This window comes from Melanerpes formicivorus, unplaced genomic scaffold (assembly GCF_026170545.1).
Source record: "Melanerpes formicivorus ecotype bairdi unplaced genomic scaffold, bMelFor1.0.p_v2 SCAF_9, whole genome shotgun sequence".
NCBI classification, from domain to species: Eukaryota; Metazoa; Chordata; class Aves; order Piciformes; family Picidae; genus Melanerpes; species Melanerpes formicivorus.
In genome coordinates this window covers 13,204,095-13,225,120 of record NW_027142361.1, presented here as the reverse complement: position 1 = coordinate 13,225,120, position 21,026 = coordinate 13,204,095, and the positions used below count along the sequence as shown (strand labels likewise).

Sequence of the window (21,026 nt, the reverse complement as noted above, 5' to 3'; positions counted from 1 at the left end):
CCAACCGTAGGAGAAGCTCCACCATAACTTCTTGACACAATTCTGCTTGCCAGAATGTTTGCATAATTGGAAGGAGCAAGTTTGATGATCTTTTTAGCAAGACCAATACCCACAGGAATGTCATCAGGATTCAGAGTTTCATGTTCACCATAGAGTAGCTCTCTAACAGCAAATTCTCTCAAGCGCTTAATTCCCTCATCTATGGTAGTCCAGGGTTTAGGATTCCATGGAAGGTCATCTCGGGAAGGGTATCTCAGGGCAACCGCTATTAAAAGGCGTATCCACAGATTAACCTTACCGAGAGCTTCGCCTAGATGTCTATCTATTCCATTGTCCCTTGAGAGAGTTCCTAACTGAGCTGCTGACTTGTCTCCAACTGTTAGAGCTGAAGCACCTGTATCATAACACCTACTAAGCCAAGCTAGAACTGGCTCCTTATCTGCCCTGGTGAAATCTTTACGGACATTTCGCAATTCCTCGCGGGGCGAAGAACAGTCCGTAATATCATCTTCCTCCTCGTCTCCCTGAATTCTTTGCCCATAAAATCCTGCTGTCATTCTCCTAAGGATCTCTTTAAGCTGAGAACCACCTTTGCCAGCTGCTTTCCTAGCTTCATCTCTATCCTGCTTTGATCTCACTAGGTTAGCTAGATCTTTAAAACAAACCTTCTCTTCCTCCTGAGCAGGATCTTTTAGAGCAGAGGGCCCCTCACCAGAATCAGTCTCCTCCTCTTCTTCTCCATCTTTGCCCTTTCCAGCTCTAGTCTTTAAAGGAGCCACCTTAACTGGAGCTGTGTTTGAATTTACAGCCACCTTAATGGAAGCCGACAGGTCCAGATGTTTGTCTTCTTCACAGCTTGTAAATATTCCTATTAATTTCTGTGGCAATCTCTGCTGAGTTACTTCAGAAGCATTTAAACACCTCAGCTGACATCTTCAAAACCAGGAAAAAAAATCCTGCCATCTTGGTTGTCTTCTCCACTCTGATACAAGCAGAAGGCAATTAGCTTCTTTTACTGGCAAAATAATGCTGCCACGTGAAGGAGAACATCTCTTCTTCCTTGAGGCATCAAATAAGCTCATGGATTGCTATTATCGATACCACAGCATGTTATTTTTGAGAGCTATCATCTCAATTTGCATGCTGATGTGCAGTGTAATAGCAGTGTGCATTCTGATCTGGTTAGCTATGCTCTTGTAGAAACAGGGCCCTTTGTAAATGCAAGTGGAAGAGGCCTGCAGGCTATGGGGTGTTTTTCGCTCTCATTTGTAACAAAGGGAAATACAGAAACAAACAATTAGCTTTTAAACTTGCCAGGGCTGTTACCTTAAGCTCACATTAAGATGTCATGGTGAACAAGTTTCCCATGAGCTAGCAGTGTGCCCTGAGGCTGATGGTCTCTTGGGATGCATTAAGAAGAGTGTGACCAGTAAGTGGAGGGAGGTTCTGCTCCCCCTCTACTCTGCCCATATGAGATGCTGGATTTAGCTGACACAGTAAAATCTCACTTTTACTTCATTCTCATGTTCTTCCTTTGTTTATTCTGAAGACTTTTTGCTTAAATGGACCCAAGTCTGTGATTGTTCCTGGGTAGAAGAACAGGGAAGAAACATTGGTTTACTTTTAGCCTTCTTCTTATGGGGACTCTGCCTGTCACACCTAATTTAATGTTCCAGTTCTTGAGATGTTCAGATTTAGAGGTACTTTGGAGATTTATCCAGTTTAAGCTATAGAGGTACAAGAGGCAGCACACAGGTGGGGAAGGGTGAGGGAAGTACCTCAGTGAGAGGTGGTTCAGAGCAAAAGCCCATTGTGGTGCTCTGGATTTGCCTGTTCTGTGGAAAGCTCTCCCAGCTGACTCCAGGGCAAAGCAATGTCCTTTAGGCAGGAATTAACTTGTGTGAATGTAGCCTGTCTCCTCTCCCTGTCCCCTTTTATATGTTCACACTGCACTTGGACTGCCACACAGGCTTCTTGGTCTGAGTGCATCAGAGGAGGGAGAAAGCTGAAGAAAAAAGTACTGAATTTGTCAGATGGAACTTCTGTGTTATTATCATTAGGGTTAATCTTACAGAAATTGCCTGTTCTGCACTCAAAATTCATGACCTGCCCAGAAAAACAAGTTGGTTTTATGGTTAAGAACCTGGGGGGTGCTTTGGAAGCTCCAGTGAAATTCATTGATCAAGGTTTTCCTGAAGTTCACTTATTACTTTTCTCTGTTTCTTTTTTTCCCCTCCTCCTTCCCCATACCCACCAAGTCTTCCATCCTGTGGAGTGTTCCTATTGCCGGTGTGAGAGCATGATGGGCTTCCGGTACCGGTGCCAGCAGTGCCACAACTACCAGCTCTGTCAAAACTGTTTTTGGCGTGGCCATGCCAATGGTCCTCACAGCAACCAGCACCAGATGAAGGAGCATTCCTCTTGGGTAACTCACCTTTGTTTGTCATGCTGAAACCACGACCTCACAACTCATTTGTTCTGAAAGTTGCAGTTTCTATAGTAGAGTTGATCAGCAGGACTTGGCAAGGTCTTATAGAATCATAGAATGGTTTGGGTTGGAAGGTGTCGGCGACAGAGATTGGAATCAATACGGCTGACCAATATGATCGAGTATTGTTCCTTTATTGTTCCAGTGTTGCAGGCCGATGGTGCAAGCCTGAGGTGCAGGCCTATGGAGCAGGCCTGTAGTGCAAGTATAGCACAGTAAAGTGCAGAAGAAACAGGAGACAGGAAAGGCAGAAGTGCGTACCAAGGGAACTGCTACAACATCTTATATAAACTCGGAGTGCCTTGTTGGCATAGCTCCATTGGTTCCCTCTGAGTGACCACACATTGCACTATTACAGATTATTGGTCCAACTACAAATGACACAACGAGGTTTGTTGATGCAGGTGCATGTCCTGTTGTCCCAAGATAACTGTCCATGTTTATAGCTACCAGTGCCTTGTTTAAGTTACATGCTGCAGGCACAGCACTGTTTTGCTACACTGCTAGCTGGCTCTGCATTTATGCTGAGCATGGCCTACCACCATGTCAGGCTCTAGGCCTGCACTGCCAGATTGTTCACACTACTCGTCACTGGCATTGCCACAGGAAGGGACCTCCAAAGGTTATCTAGTCCAACCCCCTCTGCACTAAGCAGGGGCATCCTCATGCCCAGAGCCTTGTTGAGCCTCACCTTGAATATCTTCAGGGATGGGGCCTCAACTATCACCCTGGGCAACCTGTTTCAGTGTTCCACCACCCTCGTGGAAAAGGATTTGTTCTTAACAGACAATCAAAATCCACTCTTCTCCAGTTTGAAAGTAGCAAAAGCGTGTAAATAGGTAAACTGTCCTGGTTTTATCACAGGTCATGGTGATTTATTGGTGGTTATCCCTTTATTCACTGCTGTTTAAAGCACACAAGACAGCACCTTCCCTCTGAAGGCTTTAACAGGTGGTTTTGCCTCCTTTATTAGAATAAAACCTTTATTAGAATAAACCAAACCAGGTTGGAAGAGACCTTCAAGATCATCGTGTCCAACCCATCAACCAATCCAACCCACCCAAACAGCTAACCCACGGCACCAAGTACCCCATCAAGTCTCCTCCTGAACACCTCCAATGACGGTGACTCCACCACCTCCCCGGGCAGCCCATTCCAATGGGCAATCACTCTTTCTGTATAGAACTTCTTCCTAACATCCAACCTGAACCTCCCCTGGCACAGCCTGAGACTGTGTCCTCTTGTTCTGGTACTGGGTGCCTGGGAGAAGAGACCATCATCCGCCTGTCTACAACCTCCCTTCAGGTAGTTGTAGAGAGTGATAAGGTCACCCCTGAGTCTCCTCTTCTCCAGGCTAAGCAGCCCCAGCTCCCTCAGCATCTCCTCATAGGGCTTGTGTTCCAAACCCTGCACCAACTTTGTTGCTCTTCTCTGGACTCGTTCCAGCAAGTCAACATCCTTCCTAAACTGAGGGGCCCAGAACTGGACACAGTACTTGAGGTGTGGCCTAACCAGTGCAGTGTACAGGGGCAGAATGACCTCCCTGCTCCTGCTGGCCACACTGTTCTTGATGCAGGCCAGGATGCCATTGGCCCTCTTGGCTCCCTGGGCACACTGCAGGCTCATGTTCAGCCTACCATCAACGAGTACCCCCAGGTCCCTCTCTGCCTGGCTGCTCTCCAGCCACTCTGACCCCAGCCTGTAGCACTGCATGGGGTTGTTGTGGCCAATGTGCAGAACCCGGCGCTTGGATGTGTTAAATCTCATGCCGTTGGATTCTGCCCATCTGTCCAGCCTATCGAGGTCCCTCTGCAGAGCCTCTCTACCCTCCAGCAGATCAACTCTTGCCCCCAGCTTGGTGTCGTCAGCAAATTTACTGATGATGGACTCAATGCCCTCATCCAGATCATCAATAAAGATGTTAAAGAGCACAGGGCCCAGCACTGATCCTTGGGGCACACCACTAGTGACTGGCCGCCAGCTGGATGTGGCATCATTCACCACCACTCTCTGGGCTCGGCCATCCAGCCAGTTCCTAACACATCGCTGTGTGCTCCCGTCCAAGCCATGGGCTGACAGCTTGGCCAGCAGTTTGCTATGGGGGACGGTGTCAAAGGCCTTGCTGAGGTCCAGGTAGACCACATCCACAGGCCTCCCCACATCCACCAGGCGGGTCACCTGATCATAGAAGGAGATCAGGTTGGTCAGGCAGGACCTGCCCTTCCTAAATCCATGCTGCCTAGGCCTGATCCCTTGGCCATCCTGTAAGTGCTGTGTTATTGCACTCAGGATGACCTGTTCCATGATCTTGCCTGGCACTGAGATCAGGCTGACAGGCCTGTAATTCCCTGGCTCATCCAGCCGGCCCTTCTTATGGATGGGCACCATGTTGGCCAGCTTCCAGTCCTATGGGACCTCTCCAGTGAGCCAGGACTACTGGAAAATGATGGAGAGTGGCTTGGCCAGCTCATCTGCCAGCTCTCTCAGCACCCTAGGATGAATCCCATCTGGTCCCATGGACTTGTGGGGATCCAAGCTGCTAAGGAGAGTTCCAACCACCTCCTCATGGAACATAGGGAAACTGTGCAGCTCCTTGGCTCCTTCTGCCAGCTCTGCAGTCCAGCTGTCAGGAAGATGTTCTGCCCTTCTAGTAAAAATTGAGGCAAAGAAGGTGTTAAGTATCTCTGCCTTTTCCTCATCCTTTGTTACAATGTTCCCCTCCGTATCCACCAAGGAGTGGAGGTTGTCCTTTCCCTTCCTCTTTCTATTAATGTATTTATAGAAGGACTTTTTGTTGTCCTTCACAGTAGAGGCCAGTTTAAGCTCCAAGTGCGCTTTTGCCTCCCTAATTTTCTTCCTACAAGACCTAGCAACATCCTTAAACATTCTGTGGGTTGCCTCCCCTCTCTTCCAAAGGTGATACACCCTCTTTTTTTCCCTCAGTTCCATTAAAAGTTCATGAACCATCCAGGCTGGCCGTCTGCCCCGGCGGCTCATCTTCCGGCACATTGGCACAGCCTGTCCCTGAGCCTTCGACAATTCTTCATTGAAGTAGGTCCAGCTCTCCTGGACTCCTTTGTTTTTAAGGGCTTTATCCCAAGGAACCCACTGAATTAGTTCCTTGAGTAACCCGAAGTCTGCCCTCCGGAAGTCCAGAGTGGAGGTCTTCTTGCTGCCCCTCTTGGCTTGACCAAAAACCGAGAATTCAATTATCTCGTGGTCACTGGGCCCCAAACACCCTCCAACCACCACATCGCCCACCAGTCCTTCCCTGTTGGTGAAGAGGAGGTCAAGCATAGCCTTGCCCCTGGAAGGCTCTTGCAGCACCTGGGATAAGAAGCTGTCCTCCATGCATTCTAAGAACCTTCTAGACTGTCTCCTCTCTGCCGTGTTGAGATCCCAGCAGATGTCAGGCAGGTTGAAGTCGCCCATGAGAACAAGGTCCGGAGATCTTGAGACAGCCCTAAGCTGCCTATAGAATGCTTCGTCAACATCTTCCTCCTGGTTGGGTGGTCTATAACAGACTCCAACCAGGGTGTCTGCCCTGCTGGTCTTCCCTCTAATTCTTATCCACAAGCATTCAACCTGATCGTCCCTAATCTCCATCTCAATGGCATCTAGTGCCTTCCTGATGTAAAGGGCCACCCCTCCACCCCTTCTTCCTCGCCTGTCTCTCCTGAAGAGCTTGTAGCCGTCAATTGCAGTGCTCCAGTCATGTGAGTCATCCCACCACGTCTCTGTGATGGCAACTACTGCTGCATCAAGGCTTCCAGCTCCTCCTGTTTGTTACCCATGCTTTGTGCATTAGTGTACATGCACTTCAGCTGGGCTGCTGGTTTCACCTCCGACTCTAGCTTGTCGCCCCCAGACTCTTGTCTGAGAGGACTATTTTCAGCCCCTTCCCCCTTCGAAACTAGTTTAAAGCCCTGTCGATGAGACCTGCCAATTCCCTACCCATGATCTTTTTACCTTTGGGGGACAGTCCGTTCTCATATACAGTGATCTTTCCCCTTCTCTGGGACAGATGTACTCTATCTGTTGCCAGCTGGCCTGGTGCAGTGGAAAGTTTCCCAATATCAAAAAACCCAAAATTCTTTTGACTGCACCAGCCTCTAAGCCACTTGTTAACTATAGCTGCTGACCTGTTCCTTACTGTATTCCCTCCTGCAGTTAAGGGTATTGATGAAAAAATGATTTGTGCCCCTGACCCCTCAACCAGGTCTCCCAGGGCCCTGAAGTCATCTTTGATAGCCCTGGGAGTTCTGGTTGCAACATCATCATTCCCTAACTGCATAACTAGTAAAGGGTCGTAGTCAGAGGGCTGCACCAGTCTAGGCAGCCTACTGGTAACATCATTAACTTGGGCTCCTGGCAGACAACAGAGTTCCCTATGAGATGGGTCAGGCCGACATATAGGGCCCTCCGTTCCCCTCAGAAGGGAATCACCAATAACAATTACCCTCCTCTTTTTTTTGAGGGAACAGGTCCTGATGCCAGCAGAAGACTGTTTGACCTTAGGCTGCTTTGCCTTAGGCTGTTTAACCTTAGGCTGCTTAGCCTTAGGGACCCCAGATGGTGTGTCCTCCAGCATCAGGACCACCTCACCCTCAATTTCCAGTGCTCCATATCTGTTTTCCAAGAGCAGCGGGGAAGGTGAGGGGAGGCAAGGAGGTTTAACTTTGCGTCTTTTGAGAGGAACCTGCATCCATTCCCCTCTGCTTTTTGAATAACCAGCCTCTGCTGGGGGAGCCTGCAGAGCCTGCTTACTCTGATTCAACTCTTTCCTCCTCTGATTCACCTCTTTCCTCCTTTGGCCCATCTCCTTCCTCCTCTGGTTCATCCCTTTCATACATTCCCTTACATTTCTAAGGCTAGCAAATTTATCCTTCAGTCTGGCCACCATATTAAGCAGATAGTCAACCTGCTCACACCTTATACAAGAGTTGTCCCCACTACCCTGCGTCTCAAGTGCCAGGCTCCAGCATTCTCTACAGCCAGATACCTGGACAGCTACCTGCTTCTGTTCTACCTCGGTCTGGGTCGACACTGATTTTTTTAGGGAGATTTTGCTGCGAATTACAACCATGGCTGTCCCTGGCCACAGCACCAACTGCCAATTTAAAAAAAAAAAAAAAAAGGGCGGCGCGTGAGAGTACAAGAGAATACGGGAGAGGTGCCCGACGAAGAGAGCCCCCCGAGCCGCAGCAGAGCCTTTTAAATTCTTTTAAATTCAGCCGCTCCCGCCACTGGGATCACGAGTCTGACCACGTGAAAGGGCGGCTGCTCCTTCCCCTCGGCAAAACTCGGCAGCGATGGCGATTCTCGCAGCCCGAAAAGGAGAGCAGCGGCTGGTCCCCGGTGGTTGCTGGTCTGGGTGCTGTCCCAAGGGAGCTGCCCGACGAAGAGCAGTCCTACTCATCTTGTGTTTTCCTCTCTTCTAGCTTGAAAAGACTTAAAGGCTGCCATACCCTTCCTTCCCAGGAAGGTGAACTGGTTACCATGAATGTTGTGCTTAGAAAGGGACCACATCCAAAGTGACAAGAGGAAAATTCATTACTGTTATGGTCCTGACTATTGTAAATATATGCACTGAAAGCTTGTAACTAAAAAGATTTAAAGAAATTAAATGAGAAATATCATTTAGTTAAATGACAGAATCCCAGCATGGTGGGGGTTGGAAGAGACCTCTGCAGATCATTTAGTTGAACTCCCCTGCTAAGGCAGGGTCACCCAGAGCAGGTTGCCCAGCATGGCTTCCATGTGGGTTTGCAATCTCCCCAGAGAAGGAGACTCCACAACCTCTCTGGAAAGCCTGGTCTGGGGCTCTGGCATTCTCACCTTAATGAAGTTTCTCCTCATGTTCAGATGGAACCTCCTGGGTTACATCCCAGATTCCATCCTCTGGGGGGCCCAGAACTAAACCTAGTACTCCAGATGTGGCCTCACTAGGGCAAAGTAGAGAAGGAGATAGAATAGAATAAACCAGGTTGGAATACACCTTCAAGATCATTGCGTCCAGCCTATCATCCAACACCACCTAATCAACTAAACCATGGCACCAAGCACCCTATCAAGTCTCCTCCTAAACACCTCCAATGATGGTGACTCCACCACCTCCCCGGGCAGCCCCTTCCAATGGGCAATCATTCTCTCTGTGTAGAACTTCTTCCTAAATCTCCCCTGGTGCAGCCTGCGACTGTGTTCTCTTGTTCTAGTGCTGGTTGCCTGGGAGAAGAGACCAACCCCCACCTGGCTACAACCTCCCTTCAGGTAGTTGTAGAGAGTGATAAGGTCTCCCCTGAGCCTCCTCTTCTCCAGGCTAAGCAACCCCAGCTCCCTCAGTCTTTCCTCATAGGGCTGTGCTCCAAACCCCTCCCCAGCTTTGTTGCCCTTCTCTGGACTTGTTCCAGCAAGTCAACATCCTTCCTAAACTGAGGGGCCCAGAACTGGACACAGTACTCAAGGTGTGGCCTAACCAGTGTTTAGCACAGGGGCAGAATGACCTCCCTGCTCCTGCTGGCCACACTGTTCCTGATGCAGGCCACGATGCCATTGGCCCTCTTGGCTGCCTGGGCACACTGTAGGCTCATTCTCAGCCTACTATCAACCAGCACCCCCAGGTCCCTCTCTGCCTGGCCGCTCTCTAGCCACTCTGACCCCAGCCTGTAGCACTGCATGGGGTTGTTGTGGCCGATGTGCAGAACCTGGCACTTGGATGTGTTAAATCTCATGCTGTTGGATTCTGCCCATCTGTCCAGCCTGTCGAGGTCCCTCTGCAAAGCCTCTCAACCCTCCAGCAGATCAACTCCTGCCCCAGCTTGGTGTCGTCAGCAAATTTACTGATGATGGACTCAATGCCCTCATCCAGATCATCAATAAAGATGTTAAAGAGCATGGGGCCCAGCACTGATCCTTGATGAAAATCACAGCACAAGAAATAATACACAATTTTAGCTACAGACCCTTATTTTATGGCAAAGTATTAAGCCCAACCTTTCACTTACTAAAAGAGAAGTTCAAATGATGATGGGATTATAATTAGTAATTATTTTCATGAGGCAGAGTCATTATAGTATTACTGTTTAATTTAGAAAAGTGGGGCTGACTCCCATGCAATAGTTGGAAGGTGAAGAAAGGAAACTTCTGTCTTAAGTAATGTTCTTTTTTTCTTTTAAAAAACCTATGTGGGTAATAAACTGCTGGAATGTTTAATCTGAACTTCCAGTAGACTGTTAGCCCTTTAAGTATATATAAATCCATCCTGGATTGTTTAAAACAAAGACACATTGAAATAAATAGCTTTAACGTAGATATTTACTTTTGAAGTCTCTGAGCCGTGTCTGAAGGAAGCTCTGTTAGATGAACTGTGCCACATCCTGGTACCAGGGTCTGTGGCAGCCTGTTGTGTCTCACTAGTAACTTTGAAGACATTTGATTCTTACTGGGCTGTGCAGAGTAAGTTAGCTTTAAGATATAATGTGAATTGGAGGAGTGGAAAGCTGTCTGAATGGAGGAGGATATTCAGACTGTCACACTCTGATAAATAAAACAGTGCAGGTTGTTGGATGATCTCACCTGCAGGACTGCAAGAACAATCTCTAGCAGACCAAACAGCACTCTCCAAGCAGCTCCTAAGGTAGGTTTAGGAGCTGACACAGGCAAGGAACCTACTAGACAATCTGGGTGCAGCAACCTTGTTTTGGAGATCAAGAATTCAAATTCTCTGCCATCAGGACCAGGTGTCTGTTCTGGATCACTTACATTTTCCAAACAAATGCAGTTCGGTACAGAAAATGGCAAAGTTCTCAGGCAGGACAAAGCAGCTGCAAAGTTTTATGGAGTGGGAGTGGCTGGGGAGCAGCTCTGCAGAAGACAATGTGAGGAATGTGGTTGCCTGTGAACTGAACATATATGAGCAATGTCAAACTGCTGTGTAAAACACTATACTGGTGTCTGGAGAGGAAGACAAGACTACAAAATCTAACTCTTTCTTCTACTCAGTGCTGGTGCAGCTTCAACTCCTAACCTGTCCCTAGTCCAGGGTTTTTTCCCTTCCAGGTACAGGAATCACTTGCCCTTGTTGAACTTCATGATGTTCCCCCCACCTCTCCAGCCTGTCCAGGTCTCAATGGCAGTACAGCCTGCCTGGGTGTCAGCCACTCCTCCTGGTTCTGTAAATCACATAATATAGTGATTTTTACTGTGTATAAAAATATGTATTACTATAGTGATATCATAGAATCACAGACTGATTTGGGTGGAAAGGGACCTTTAAAAGTCATCTAGTCCAGTCCCCCTGCAGTGAGCAGGAGATATGTGTTTATATATATGTAATATATCTAAATTCAGGTAGAAGTCTTTCTTTAAGAGTGAGGATTTGCTGCATGAGCACAGTTCTTGTTGGGGCCTGTTTGGGGGAGAAACAAAACCACTTCATACACTTCCCACCTTTTTCCTTCTGGGCTATTTCAATTTTGGTTTTATTAAATACCTCCAAATGCTGATTCATTTGGTTATGTACATGCAGCAGATCTGAAACCCAAATTGTTCCTCTTCAAAGGGAGCAGATTAGTCATTGTTCATTCCATTTGTTTATGTTTGTTTAGTCTGCTAAACTTCAACAGCCTCTGACATCTATAAATCTCAGGTGAAATGCTAAAACAGCCAAGTTCCCTAAAGGCCCACACCTGAGGGGCCTAAGTTTTCACAGATTTATAGAATAGTTTGGGTTGGAAAGGACCTTAAAGGTCATCTAGTTCCACCCCCCCCCACCATGGGCAGGGGCATCTCCTACCAACCCAGGTTGCTCGAGGCCTCATCCAACCTGGCCTTGAACACCTCCAGGGAGGGGCATCCTCAAAATCCCTGGGCAACCTGCTCCAGTGTCTCACCACCCTTACTGTAAAGATTTTCTTCCTAATATGCAGTCTGAATCTGCCCTCCTTAAGCTTCAATCCATCCCTCTTGTCCTATCACTACAAGCCCTTGTGAAAAGTCCCTCCCCAGCTTTCCTGTAGGCACTCTTCTACTATAAGGTCTCCCCGGAGCTTTCTCTTCTCCGGGCTGAACAGTTCCAGCTCTTGCAGCCTGTCCCCATAGGGGAGGTGGTCCAGCTTTTGTGGCCCTCCTCTGAACCTGCTCTAGCAGTTCAATGTCCTTCTTGTGCTGAGGACCCCAGAACTAGATGCAGGATGCCAGGTGATGTCTCATGAGAGCAGAGTAGAGGGGGAGAATCTCTTCCAAGATTTGGTGGGTTATTATTAGCTGTAGTTGAGTTAGAATCTGCTTTCTGCTGTAAATAACTGAATGCTTGTTATTTATAATCACCCTTAAGGTGGTGGCTTTAGAGTATATATCCATAACCTAAACCGATGTTCAGTTGTTTCTATAGTAATACTATCTCTGGCTTCTGTTGGGAAGTCATTGTGCTGGGTACTAATTGAATGGGAAACAAGAGAGCGACCCTTTCATCTGCTGACTGAGAGACTAGCAATACCCTAAGCAGCTGTTAATAAGGTTTTGCTCTCACAATGATCTCTCTCCTATTTCTGCTTCATTTAATTTCCCATTTAGACTCCCATAAAGTTATTAAAAAATTTTGAGCAGATTTTGATTCGGTCCTGTGGTGGGTGGAAGGTAAGGCCGAGAAGCCTCCTCCCTTCCCCCTTGTAAGGTAAAGGGAAAGAAACTTGAAGGGAAAGAAAAAAAAAAACCCTCACAAGCTGAATTAGCAAAGCAGTGGAGCTATATTTACAAAGCAATGTAGGATTTGCAGGAAAATATTTACAAATTTACAATATCTACAATATATACAAAGATATACAACAGAGCAACACAGAAATGAGAGTAAGCCCCCTCGGCAGAGGGGTCCCCCACCTCCGCTCTCCCCTCTCTTCCCCCCCCCCTTTCCCCAGAATGGGATAGAAAGAGAAAGAAAAGAGAGGGAAAAAAACCAGTTAGAAGCAGTTTGTGTTAATTGGAAAGGAGTTAATACCGGCTGTTATCTGGTCTTCAAGGCCGAGGCCTTGGCAGAAAGCCCAGCACAGGCAGAGCTGCTGCACGAAGCAAAGACGGAAGCAAGACTGACAGAAAAGTCGTGCAAATGTCCACTTCACTCCCAGTTCAGAAGGTGCTTCCTCCCACTCGTCCAATGAAATTAGTTTAGACTATTCCTTCCGTTTACCAACTTCCGTCCACCATATTCCCTTTCTTAAGGGGGCAACGTCAACCGGCCACAGTCCACCCCTTCTAAACAATTTCATTGGCTGTTCATACTGTCCATCCAATCCAAAACGATATTTACAGTTCGTGAGTAAAGTTCATAGTCCATTCCGGCTATGCTCAGATGTAGATGATTCAAAAGTCCAAGAAAATCAGAAAATGAGAAAAATGGAAAATAGTTCATTTCTTCGCCGACAAAGCGAAGAAAAGGGAAACAGGGATTCTCAGGGTCTCTTAGTTGACTCAGGGCTCTCAGGGATCTCAGGGTTCGTGCACCGTAGATTCCTCGTTGATTCTTCCTTTGGACGCGATGTAGCTGTACAACAGTTCAAAGTTAACCTCTTTCAGCTAAAGTTAAATTTCTTTGTGGAATACACTGAATTTCACCATTCTCTTGCATTACCCAATAAGTGTGACCCGGACCTTCAGCTGAAACCACCCCTCGGATAGGCTTAGCCTCTCCTGAGGGTGAAAATACCCAAACAGTTTTACCTAACAGATTCTTTTCTCTAACAACAGGAACTCTATCACCTTCTACTTTCCGTAGCAAATCTGAATGTGCAGGTCCAGCTCGGTTCACTGAACCTCTACTATTTACCAGCCAGGTTGCTTGTGCTAAATGTTTTTCCCAGTTTTTCAAAGATCCACCTCCCATGGCTTTGAGAGTGGTCTTCAACAAACCGTTGTAGCGTTCAATCTTCCCTGAAGCTGGTGCATAGTAGGGAATATGGAATATCCACTCAATACCGTGCTCTTTTGCCCAGCTCTTTACAAGGTTGTTCTTGAAATGAGTTCCGTTGTCTGACTCAATCCTCTCTGGAGTTCCGTGTCTCCACAGGATTTGTCTCTCCAGACCGAGCATGGTATTGCATGCAGTTGCATGTGGAACTGGATAAGTTTCCAACCATCCAGTTCTTGCCTCTACCATAGTAAGCACGTATTGCTTACCAGAACGAGAACGTGGTAGAGTGATGTAGTCAATCTGCCAAGCTTCACCATACTTGTACTTGGACCATCTGTCACCATACCACAAGGGCTTAAGTCGTTGTGCCTGCTTAATAGCAGCACAAATGTCACAGTCATGGATGACTTGTGTGATAGCATCCATGGAAATGTCTATGGATCTGTCACGAGCCCATTGGTATGTTGCATCTCTGCCTTGATGTCCTGACGAATCATGAGCCCACCGAGCTAAGAATATCTCACCTCGGTGTTTCCAGTCGAGATCAAGATTAGAGTCCATGTCTACTTGAGAAACTCTTGCAGCTAGATCTGCCTGATGGTTGTGTTGCTGTTCCTCAGTAGCTTTGCTCTTAGGAATGTGAGCATCGATGTGTCTCACTTTCACTGGAATTCTCTCGATTCGATCAGCAATGTCCTGCCATAGGTTGGCTGCCCAAATGGGTTTTCCTTTTCTCTGCCAATCACTCTTCTTCCAGTTCTTTAGCCAACCCCATAGAGCATTGGCTACCATCCATGAGTCGGTGTAGAGATAAAGCTTTGGCCATCTCTCACGTTCAGCCACGTCGAGAGCTAGCTGGACAGCTTTTACCTCTGCGAACTGACTGGATTCTCCTTCTCCATCTTTCGCCTCTGCAACTCGGCGTGTTGGACTCCACACTGCAGACTTCCACCTTCGCTTGTTTCCAACAAGATGACAGGAACCGTCTGTGAACAACGCATATTTCTTTTCATCATCAGAAAGGTCATTGTAAGGAGGAGCTTCCTCAGCACGAGTTACTTTCTCCTCTGGAGGTTTGGCACAGTTGATGCCTTCAGGCCAACTTGAGATCACCTCCACTAGACCAGGTCTTTCAAGATTTCCCATTCGAGCTCTCTGTGTTATCAGAGCCATCCACTTAGACCAGGTTGAGTCTGTGGCATGATGTGGTGTGGAGCCTTTGCCTTTGAACATCCAATTCAAAACTGGTAATCTGGGAGCTAAGAGAAGTTGTGATTCAGTTCCAATCACTTCAGAAGATGCTTTCACTCCTTCATAGGCAGCTAAGATTTCTTTCTCTGTTGGAGTATAGTTAGCCTCTGAACCTCTGTAACCTCGACTCCAGAAACCAAGAGGTCGTCCACGTGTCTCACCTGGAGCTTTTTGCCACAAGCACCAGGTTGGACCATTGTCACTTGCAGCCGTGTACAAAATGTTCTTAATGTCTGGACCATCTCGGACTGGTCCCAGACCCATCGCTTGAATTATCTCTTGCTTTATCTGGTCAAAGGCTGCTTGTTGTTCAGGTCCCCAGTGGAAATGGTTTCTCTTTCGAGTTACATCATACAGAGGTTTCACAATCTGACTGTATCCAGGAATGTGCAGTCTCCAAAATCCCACTATCCCCAAGAAACGTAGGGTCTCTTGCTTGTTGGTGGGACTTGCCATGGTAGAGACTCTATTTACCACATCCACTGGAATGTGTCGGCGTCCATCCTGCCACCGCACTCCCAGAAATTGAATCTCTGTGGTAGGTCCTTTCACCTTGTCTCGTTTGATGGCAAAACCTGCATTCAGAAGAATGTCAATGATTTTGTTACCTTTCTCGAAGACTTCCTGAGCAGTTTTACCCCAGACGATGATATCATCGATGAACTGGATGTGTTCTGGAGCGCCGCCTTTCTCCAGAGCATCGTGGATCACTGCATGACAGATGCTTGAGCTGTGGATCCAGCCCATTGGCAGCCTGTTGAAAGTGTACTGGATTCCTCTCCAGGTGAAAGCAAACTGAGGCCTGCATTCCTCTGCTATGAGAATAGAGAAAAATGCATTAGCAATGTCTATGGTAGCATACCATTTGGCCTCTTTGGATTCCAGCTCATACTGAAGCTCCATCATGTCTGGTACTGCTGCACTCATAGGTGGTGTCACTTCGTTTAGGGCTCGGTAGTCTACCGTCAGATGCCAATCTCCATTCTGCTTCCGCACAGGCCACACTGGATTGTTGAAGGGTGAATGAGTTTTGCTGACGACTTTCTGACTCTCCAACTGACGAATCAGATTCTGAATGGGCAACAAAGAGTCACGGTTGGTTCTGTATTGTCTGTGATGCACAGTTTGAGAAGCAACCGGCAATTTAATGTCCTGTATCTTATGTTGTCCCACAACTGCAGATTCATCAGAAAGTTCAGGTCTGGCAGATAGCTTCAATTTTTGTCCATCAATTTCTATTGAAGCCACTCCAAAAGCCCATTTGTAACCTCTAGGGTCTTTGAAACGCCCTTCTCTCAGAAAATCAATTCCCAAAATACAAGGTGCGTCAGGTCCGGTCACAACTGTATGCTTCCTCCATTGTTTACCAGTTAGACTTATATTAACCTCTACCTTACTTAACTCTTGAGATCCACCAGTGACTCCCAGAATAGTTATAGACTCCGATCCCTGATAATTTGATGGTATTATGGTGCACTGAGCTCATGTGTCAACCAAGGCCCTGTACTTCCGAAATTGTGAAGTGCCAGGCCACTGGATGTACACATCCCAATAGATTCTATTATCTCTGTTATCCCTCTCCTCCCCCTGGCGGGAGGCAGGGCACCCCTAGTTATGGGGAACATGCGCACATGTGCATTGCACATAGTTTGCAGGATTATAACTTTGCGTGTTATAACTGGAGCCACTGTTGGAGCCATAAGAGTCGTTCTGGGGAACTGTGGAAGTAACAGCTACCCTTCTGGTATTGCTACCTCGGGTTCTGCCACTTTGCAATTCCCTCAGTCTCCTGAAAAGATTAGAAGTTGGTTGGCCATCCCAGCGGTTCATGTTCTCACCAAACTGATCACGCAGAGTTATCCAAATAGTTCTACGTGATTGCCTTGGTGGTCTGTTTTGGAATGACCTGTTTTGGAATGTCCTGTTTTGGAATGACCTCCTTGGAGGTCGTGTATTCCTCACAGATGAGACTTGTACCCATCTGGAGGGAGAATTGAAATTATCCCTTTGTGCCAATTGGGATATGGAATTTCTAAATTCATCTTTTAACTCTCTAATGCAATTCTGAATATCACCAGACATCGTTTTAATGGCCGAAACCAAAGAACCACGTGTCATGCTATTCTCCAATTGTCTCATTTGATCACTGAATTGGCCAACCGTGGGAGAAGCTCCACCATAACTTCTTGACACAATTCTGCTTGCCAGAATGTTTGCATAATTAGAAGGAGCAAGTTTGATGATCTTCTTAGCTAGACCAATACCCACAGGAATGTCATCAGGATTCAGAGTTTCATGTTCACCATAGAGTATCTCTCTAACAGCAAATTCTCTCAAGCGCTTAATTCCCTCATCTATGGTAGTCCAGGGTTTAGGATTCCATGGAAGATCATCTCGGGAAGGGTATCTCAGGGCAACCGCTATTAAAAGGCGTATCCACAGATTAACCTTACCGAGAGCTTCGCCTAGATGTCTATCTATTCCATTGTCCCTTGAGAGAGTTCCTAACTGAGCTGCTGACTTGTCTCCAACTGTTAGAGCTGAAGCACCTGTATCATAACACCTACTAAGCCAAGCTAGAACTGGCTCCTTATCTGCCCTGGTGAAATCTTTACGGACATTTCGCAATTCCTCCCGTGGTGATGAACAGTTTGTAATATCATCTTCATCTTCATCTCCCTGAATTCTTTGCCCATAAAATCCTGCTGTCATTCTCCTAAGGATCTCTTTAAGCTGAGAACCACCTTTGCCAGCTGCTTTCCTAGCTTCATCTCTATCCTGCTTTGATCTCACTAGGTTAGCTAGATCTTTAAAACAAACCTTCTCTTCCTCCTCAGCAGGATCTTTTAGAGCAGAGGGCCCCTCACCAGGATCAGTCTCCTCCTCTTCTTCTCCATCTTTGCCCTTTCCAGCTCTAGTCTTTAAAGGAGCCACCTTAACTGGAGCTGTGTTTGAATTTACAGCCACCTTAATGGAAGCCGACAGGTCCTGAGATAAATCAGCTGCTGGGGCAGTGACTTCCGGTCCCACCGAGGGAGTGGGTGGAAGTGACGTTGCTCCATTAATGGCCGATGGAGAAGAAGGAGAAAGAGTAGGAGAAGGAGTAGGCGCCATGTTGATACCAGCCGATGCCCTTGGCTGCTTGCTAGAATCAGCAAAGTCATTTAGAGCTGCTTTACCAATTAACTTTTTAGCCTTCTTTTTGACTGACACAGGTTCTCCACAGTCCTCGTCACTAGATGGCTCTGGGACTGATCGAGAGCCACGGCGTTTTCTTTTTGATCTAGTTTTAATAACAAAACACGCCCTGGACACCTTTTTCTCTCGCCACAAGGAATACAGAGAAAACACACTAGTTATCACCAGCAGCAGAATTATACACATCACATAAATCACCTTTGGATCCCAGGCATCACCTAAAGTTACTGTCTCCTCGGGCGGAATCTTAAAACCCTTTATCTCAATTGGGAGAGTAGTGGAGGTAACATTCCTGTATCTCACTGGCCATAATAAATTAATACATTTTCCATACCATAATTTAGCTCTATACATAACCCACATATAAATTGTCCGCACCAAATATTTACCCAGGTAATCCAAAATCAAACCCAAACAATATCTGTAAACCAGAGCCCCAAAAATTGAAAAGAATAATCGCTCCACAAACCACAATACCTTCATGTTTGCTAATTCAGCTAGAAAACACTAAATCAATCAGATAATAAATTAAACTAATTATCTGCCGCACGTTGGGTACGCCAATAAAAAAATGTGGTGGGTGGAAGGTAAGGCCGAGAAGCCTCCTCCCTTCCCCCTTGTAAGGTAAAGGGAAAGAAACTTGAAGGGAAAGGAAAAAAAAAAAACCTCACAAGCTGAATTAGCAAAGCAGTGGAGCTATATTTACAAAGCAATGTAGGATTTGCAGGAAAATATTTACAAATTTACAATATCTACAATATATACAAAGATATACAACAGAGCAACACAGAAATGAGAGTAAGCCCCCTCGGCAGAGGGGTCCCCCACCTCCGCTCTCCCCTCTCTTCCCCCCCCCCCCTTTCCCCAGAATGGGATAGAAAGAGAAAGAAAAGAGAGGGAAAAAAAACAGTTAGAAGCAGTTTGTGTTAATTGGAAAGGAGTTAATACCGGCTGTTATCTGGTCTTCAAGGCCGAGGCCTTGGCAGAAAGCCCAGCACAGGCAGAGCTGCTGCACGAAGCAAAGACGGAAGCAAGACTGACAGAAAAGTCGTGCAAATGTCCACTTCACTCCCAGTTCAGAAGGTGCTTCCTCCCACTCGTCCAATGAAATTAGTTTAGACTATTCCTTCCGTTTACCAACTTCCGTCCACCATATTCCCTTTCTTAAGGGGGCAACGTCAACCGGCCACAGGTCCCCCCGAAAAGGAGCAAACATTACATTAACCAGTATGCTCTGCAGCCCTGTCACGTTGCTGTCTGTGTGGACTTCCACCATCACATGGCCTCCTGTTTTCAGATGGTTTGAAAAACCCTTCCATCATGCGGCATTTTCCAGCAGAGGACACACTGGCCTCGCAGACAGACAGGCAGATCTAGGGTGATCCTGCACCTTCTCTCCTGGGAGCTGGAAGCACACATGTGCGGTTAGCTTCCTTCACCAAATACTGTCTCTGTATATGGGTTACACTCACTTCACTTAGTCCATCAGCTTTTTTCTGCTTAACCACTGGGCTGCTCAGCACAATTCCTCTCCTGGAAGAAGAAGAAAAGTTCTCTCTGTGCTGACTTGGACAATGTTTTTTTTGCTTATTACCATTTTTCAGTATAAGGGAAGGATAGCCAGAGCTATTCCCTTGTGCACTACTGTAGTCAGTCCATCATAGAAGGCCACTGGATTTGTCATGTTTACATTGTGTGTAGTCTATTATATTGTGAGGAACATCAACAAAATGCAGTGGATACTGTGGAGGGGAGCAAAGAGAGAGGGAATCATAGAATCAATAAGGTTGGAAAAGACCTCAAAGATCATCAAGTCCAACCTGTCACCCATATAGCTGTATAGGAAGCATCAGGATGAAGGTCATATCGAACACCTTGGTGGTCACAGCACTACTCTGCTGTTCACAGAGCAACAACCATGGATGTGGAAAGGCAAGCTCTCTCCAGACCCACTGAAACTATGTTCCATGAGAACACTGCATGGCCATAAAACTCCCCACTTTCTGCTGAAAGACAAAGCAGCAAAAAACCCAACCACCAATCACCAGCAAACCCAAAAGCACCTAAGAGCTTTCATTCCCATCAGTCAATATGCCACTGAGCAGCACTGTGAGTCCTGCTGTGATGAGAGCCATAGAAAAGTCTACAAGCAATAAAACACTGTGGCAAGTTTTCTCCTGGTCCATCCTCCACTGAAGGCAGTGAGATTGCAGCAGAAATAATCTATTTGCAGTGGGCAAGACTGATAATACAAATACCAAAGCCCTTGCTGCTCCTTTATTAGAATCATTTATTGCTGCAGACATTTCAGTAAGCAACAGACTCAAACCCTGCCACAGATTCACAGAATGGTTTGGGCTGGAAGGGACCTTCAAAGGGCATCCAGTCCAACCACCCTGTAGTAAGCAGGGACATCCCCAATCAGACCAGGTTGCTCAGAAGTGACGTTAAACCCTCCACTTTCAAAATTGTGTGCTTGCCAACCATGTTTCAGTTTGGTTTCTATTACCTACAACTTTTTAAGCCAATCATACCCATTTTTATTAGACCTTTTTGGGGGAGGTGGAGGTGATTTCTAAATAGACACAGGCTACCCAGAGAGACTGTGAAGTCTGGAGACTTTCAAAACCCCCATGGACATATTCCTGTGTGACCTGTTCTAGCTCACCCTGCTCTGGCAGCGGGGTTGAATTAGATGATCTTTTGAGGGCTCTTCCAACCCCTAGCATTCTGGGATTCTATTATTTTGTGATTCTGTGGAAAGCTATAAAGACAGCTTTTAATCCAGTGTAGTTTTGAATTTCCAGCTTTTTTAATTCCATGAGGGAGGTATTATTTTATTTTTTTAGTAGATCGAAGTGCAGGTGGACAGAGACAGGATCTATAAGCCATTTGGAATTGAAAAAGATCTGGCACACACAATACAGATGCAATTTGGAACATCAAAGTTACATTTTTACTGGTAATTTCTCACATCTTTTCATAGAATCATTGAATGTTAGGGGCTGGAAGGTACATCTACAGGTCATCTAGTTGAACTCCTCTGCCAAAGCAGGACCACCTGGGGCAGGCCACACAGGAATGCATCCAGGCAGGTCTTGAAAGTCTCCAAAGAAGGAGATCCACAGCCTTTTGGGGCAGCCTGTTCCAGTGCTCCATCACCCTCACAGTAAAAAAGTTTCTCCT

At 46.6% G+C, this 21,026-nt stretch overlaps 1 protein-coding gene across 6 annotated transcripts in view; it reads left to right on the top strand.

Annotated features, from left to right (window-relative positions):
- Positions 1 to 21,026, top strand: part of DTNB (dystrobrevin beta) — a 505,091-nt gene that overhangs the window by 213,019 nt on the left and 271,046 nt on the right. For all 6 annotated transcript variants that reach the window (XM_068143073.1, XM_068143070.1, XM_068143069.1 and 3 more), the window contains one exon: positions 2,259 to 2,425. In XM_068143073.1, coding sequence (XP_067999174.1) covers positions 2,259 to 2,425 — 167 coding nt within the window. The remainder of the gene's footprint in view (positions 1 to 2,258; positions 2,426 to 21,026) is intronic.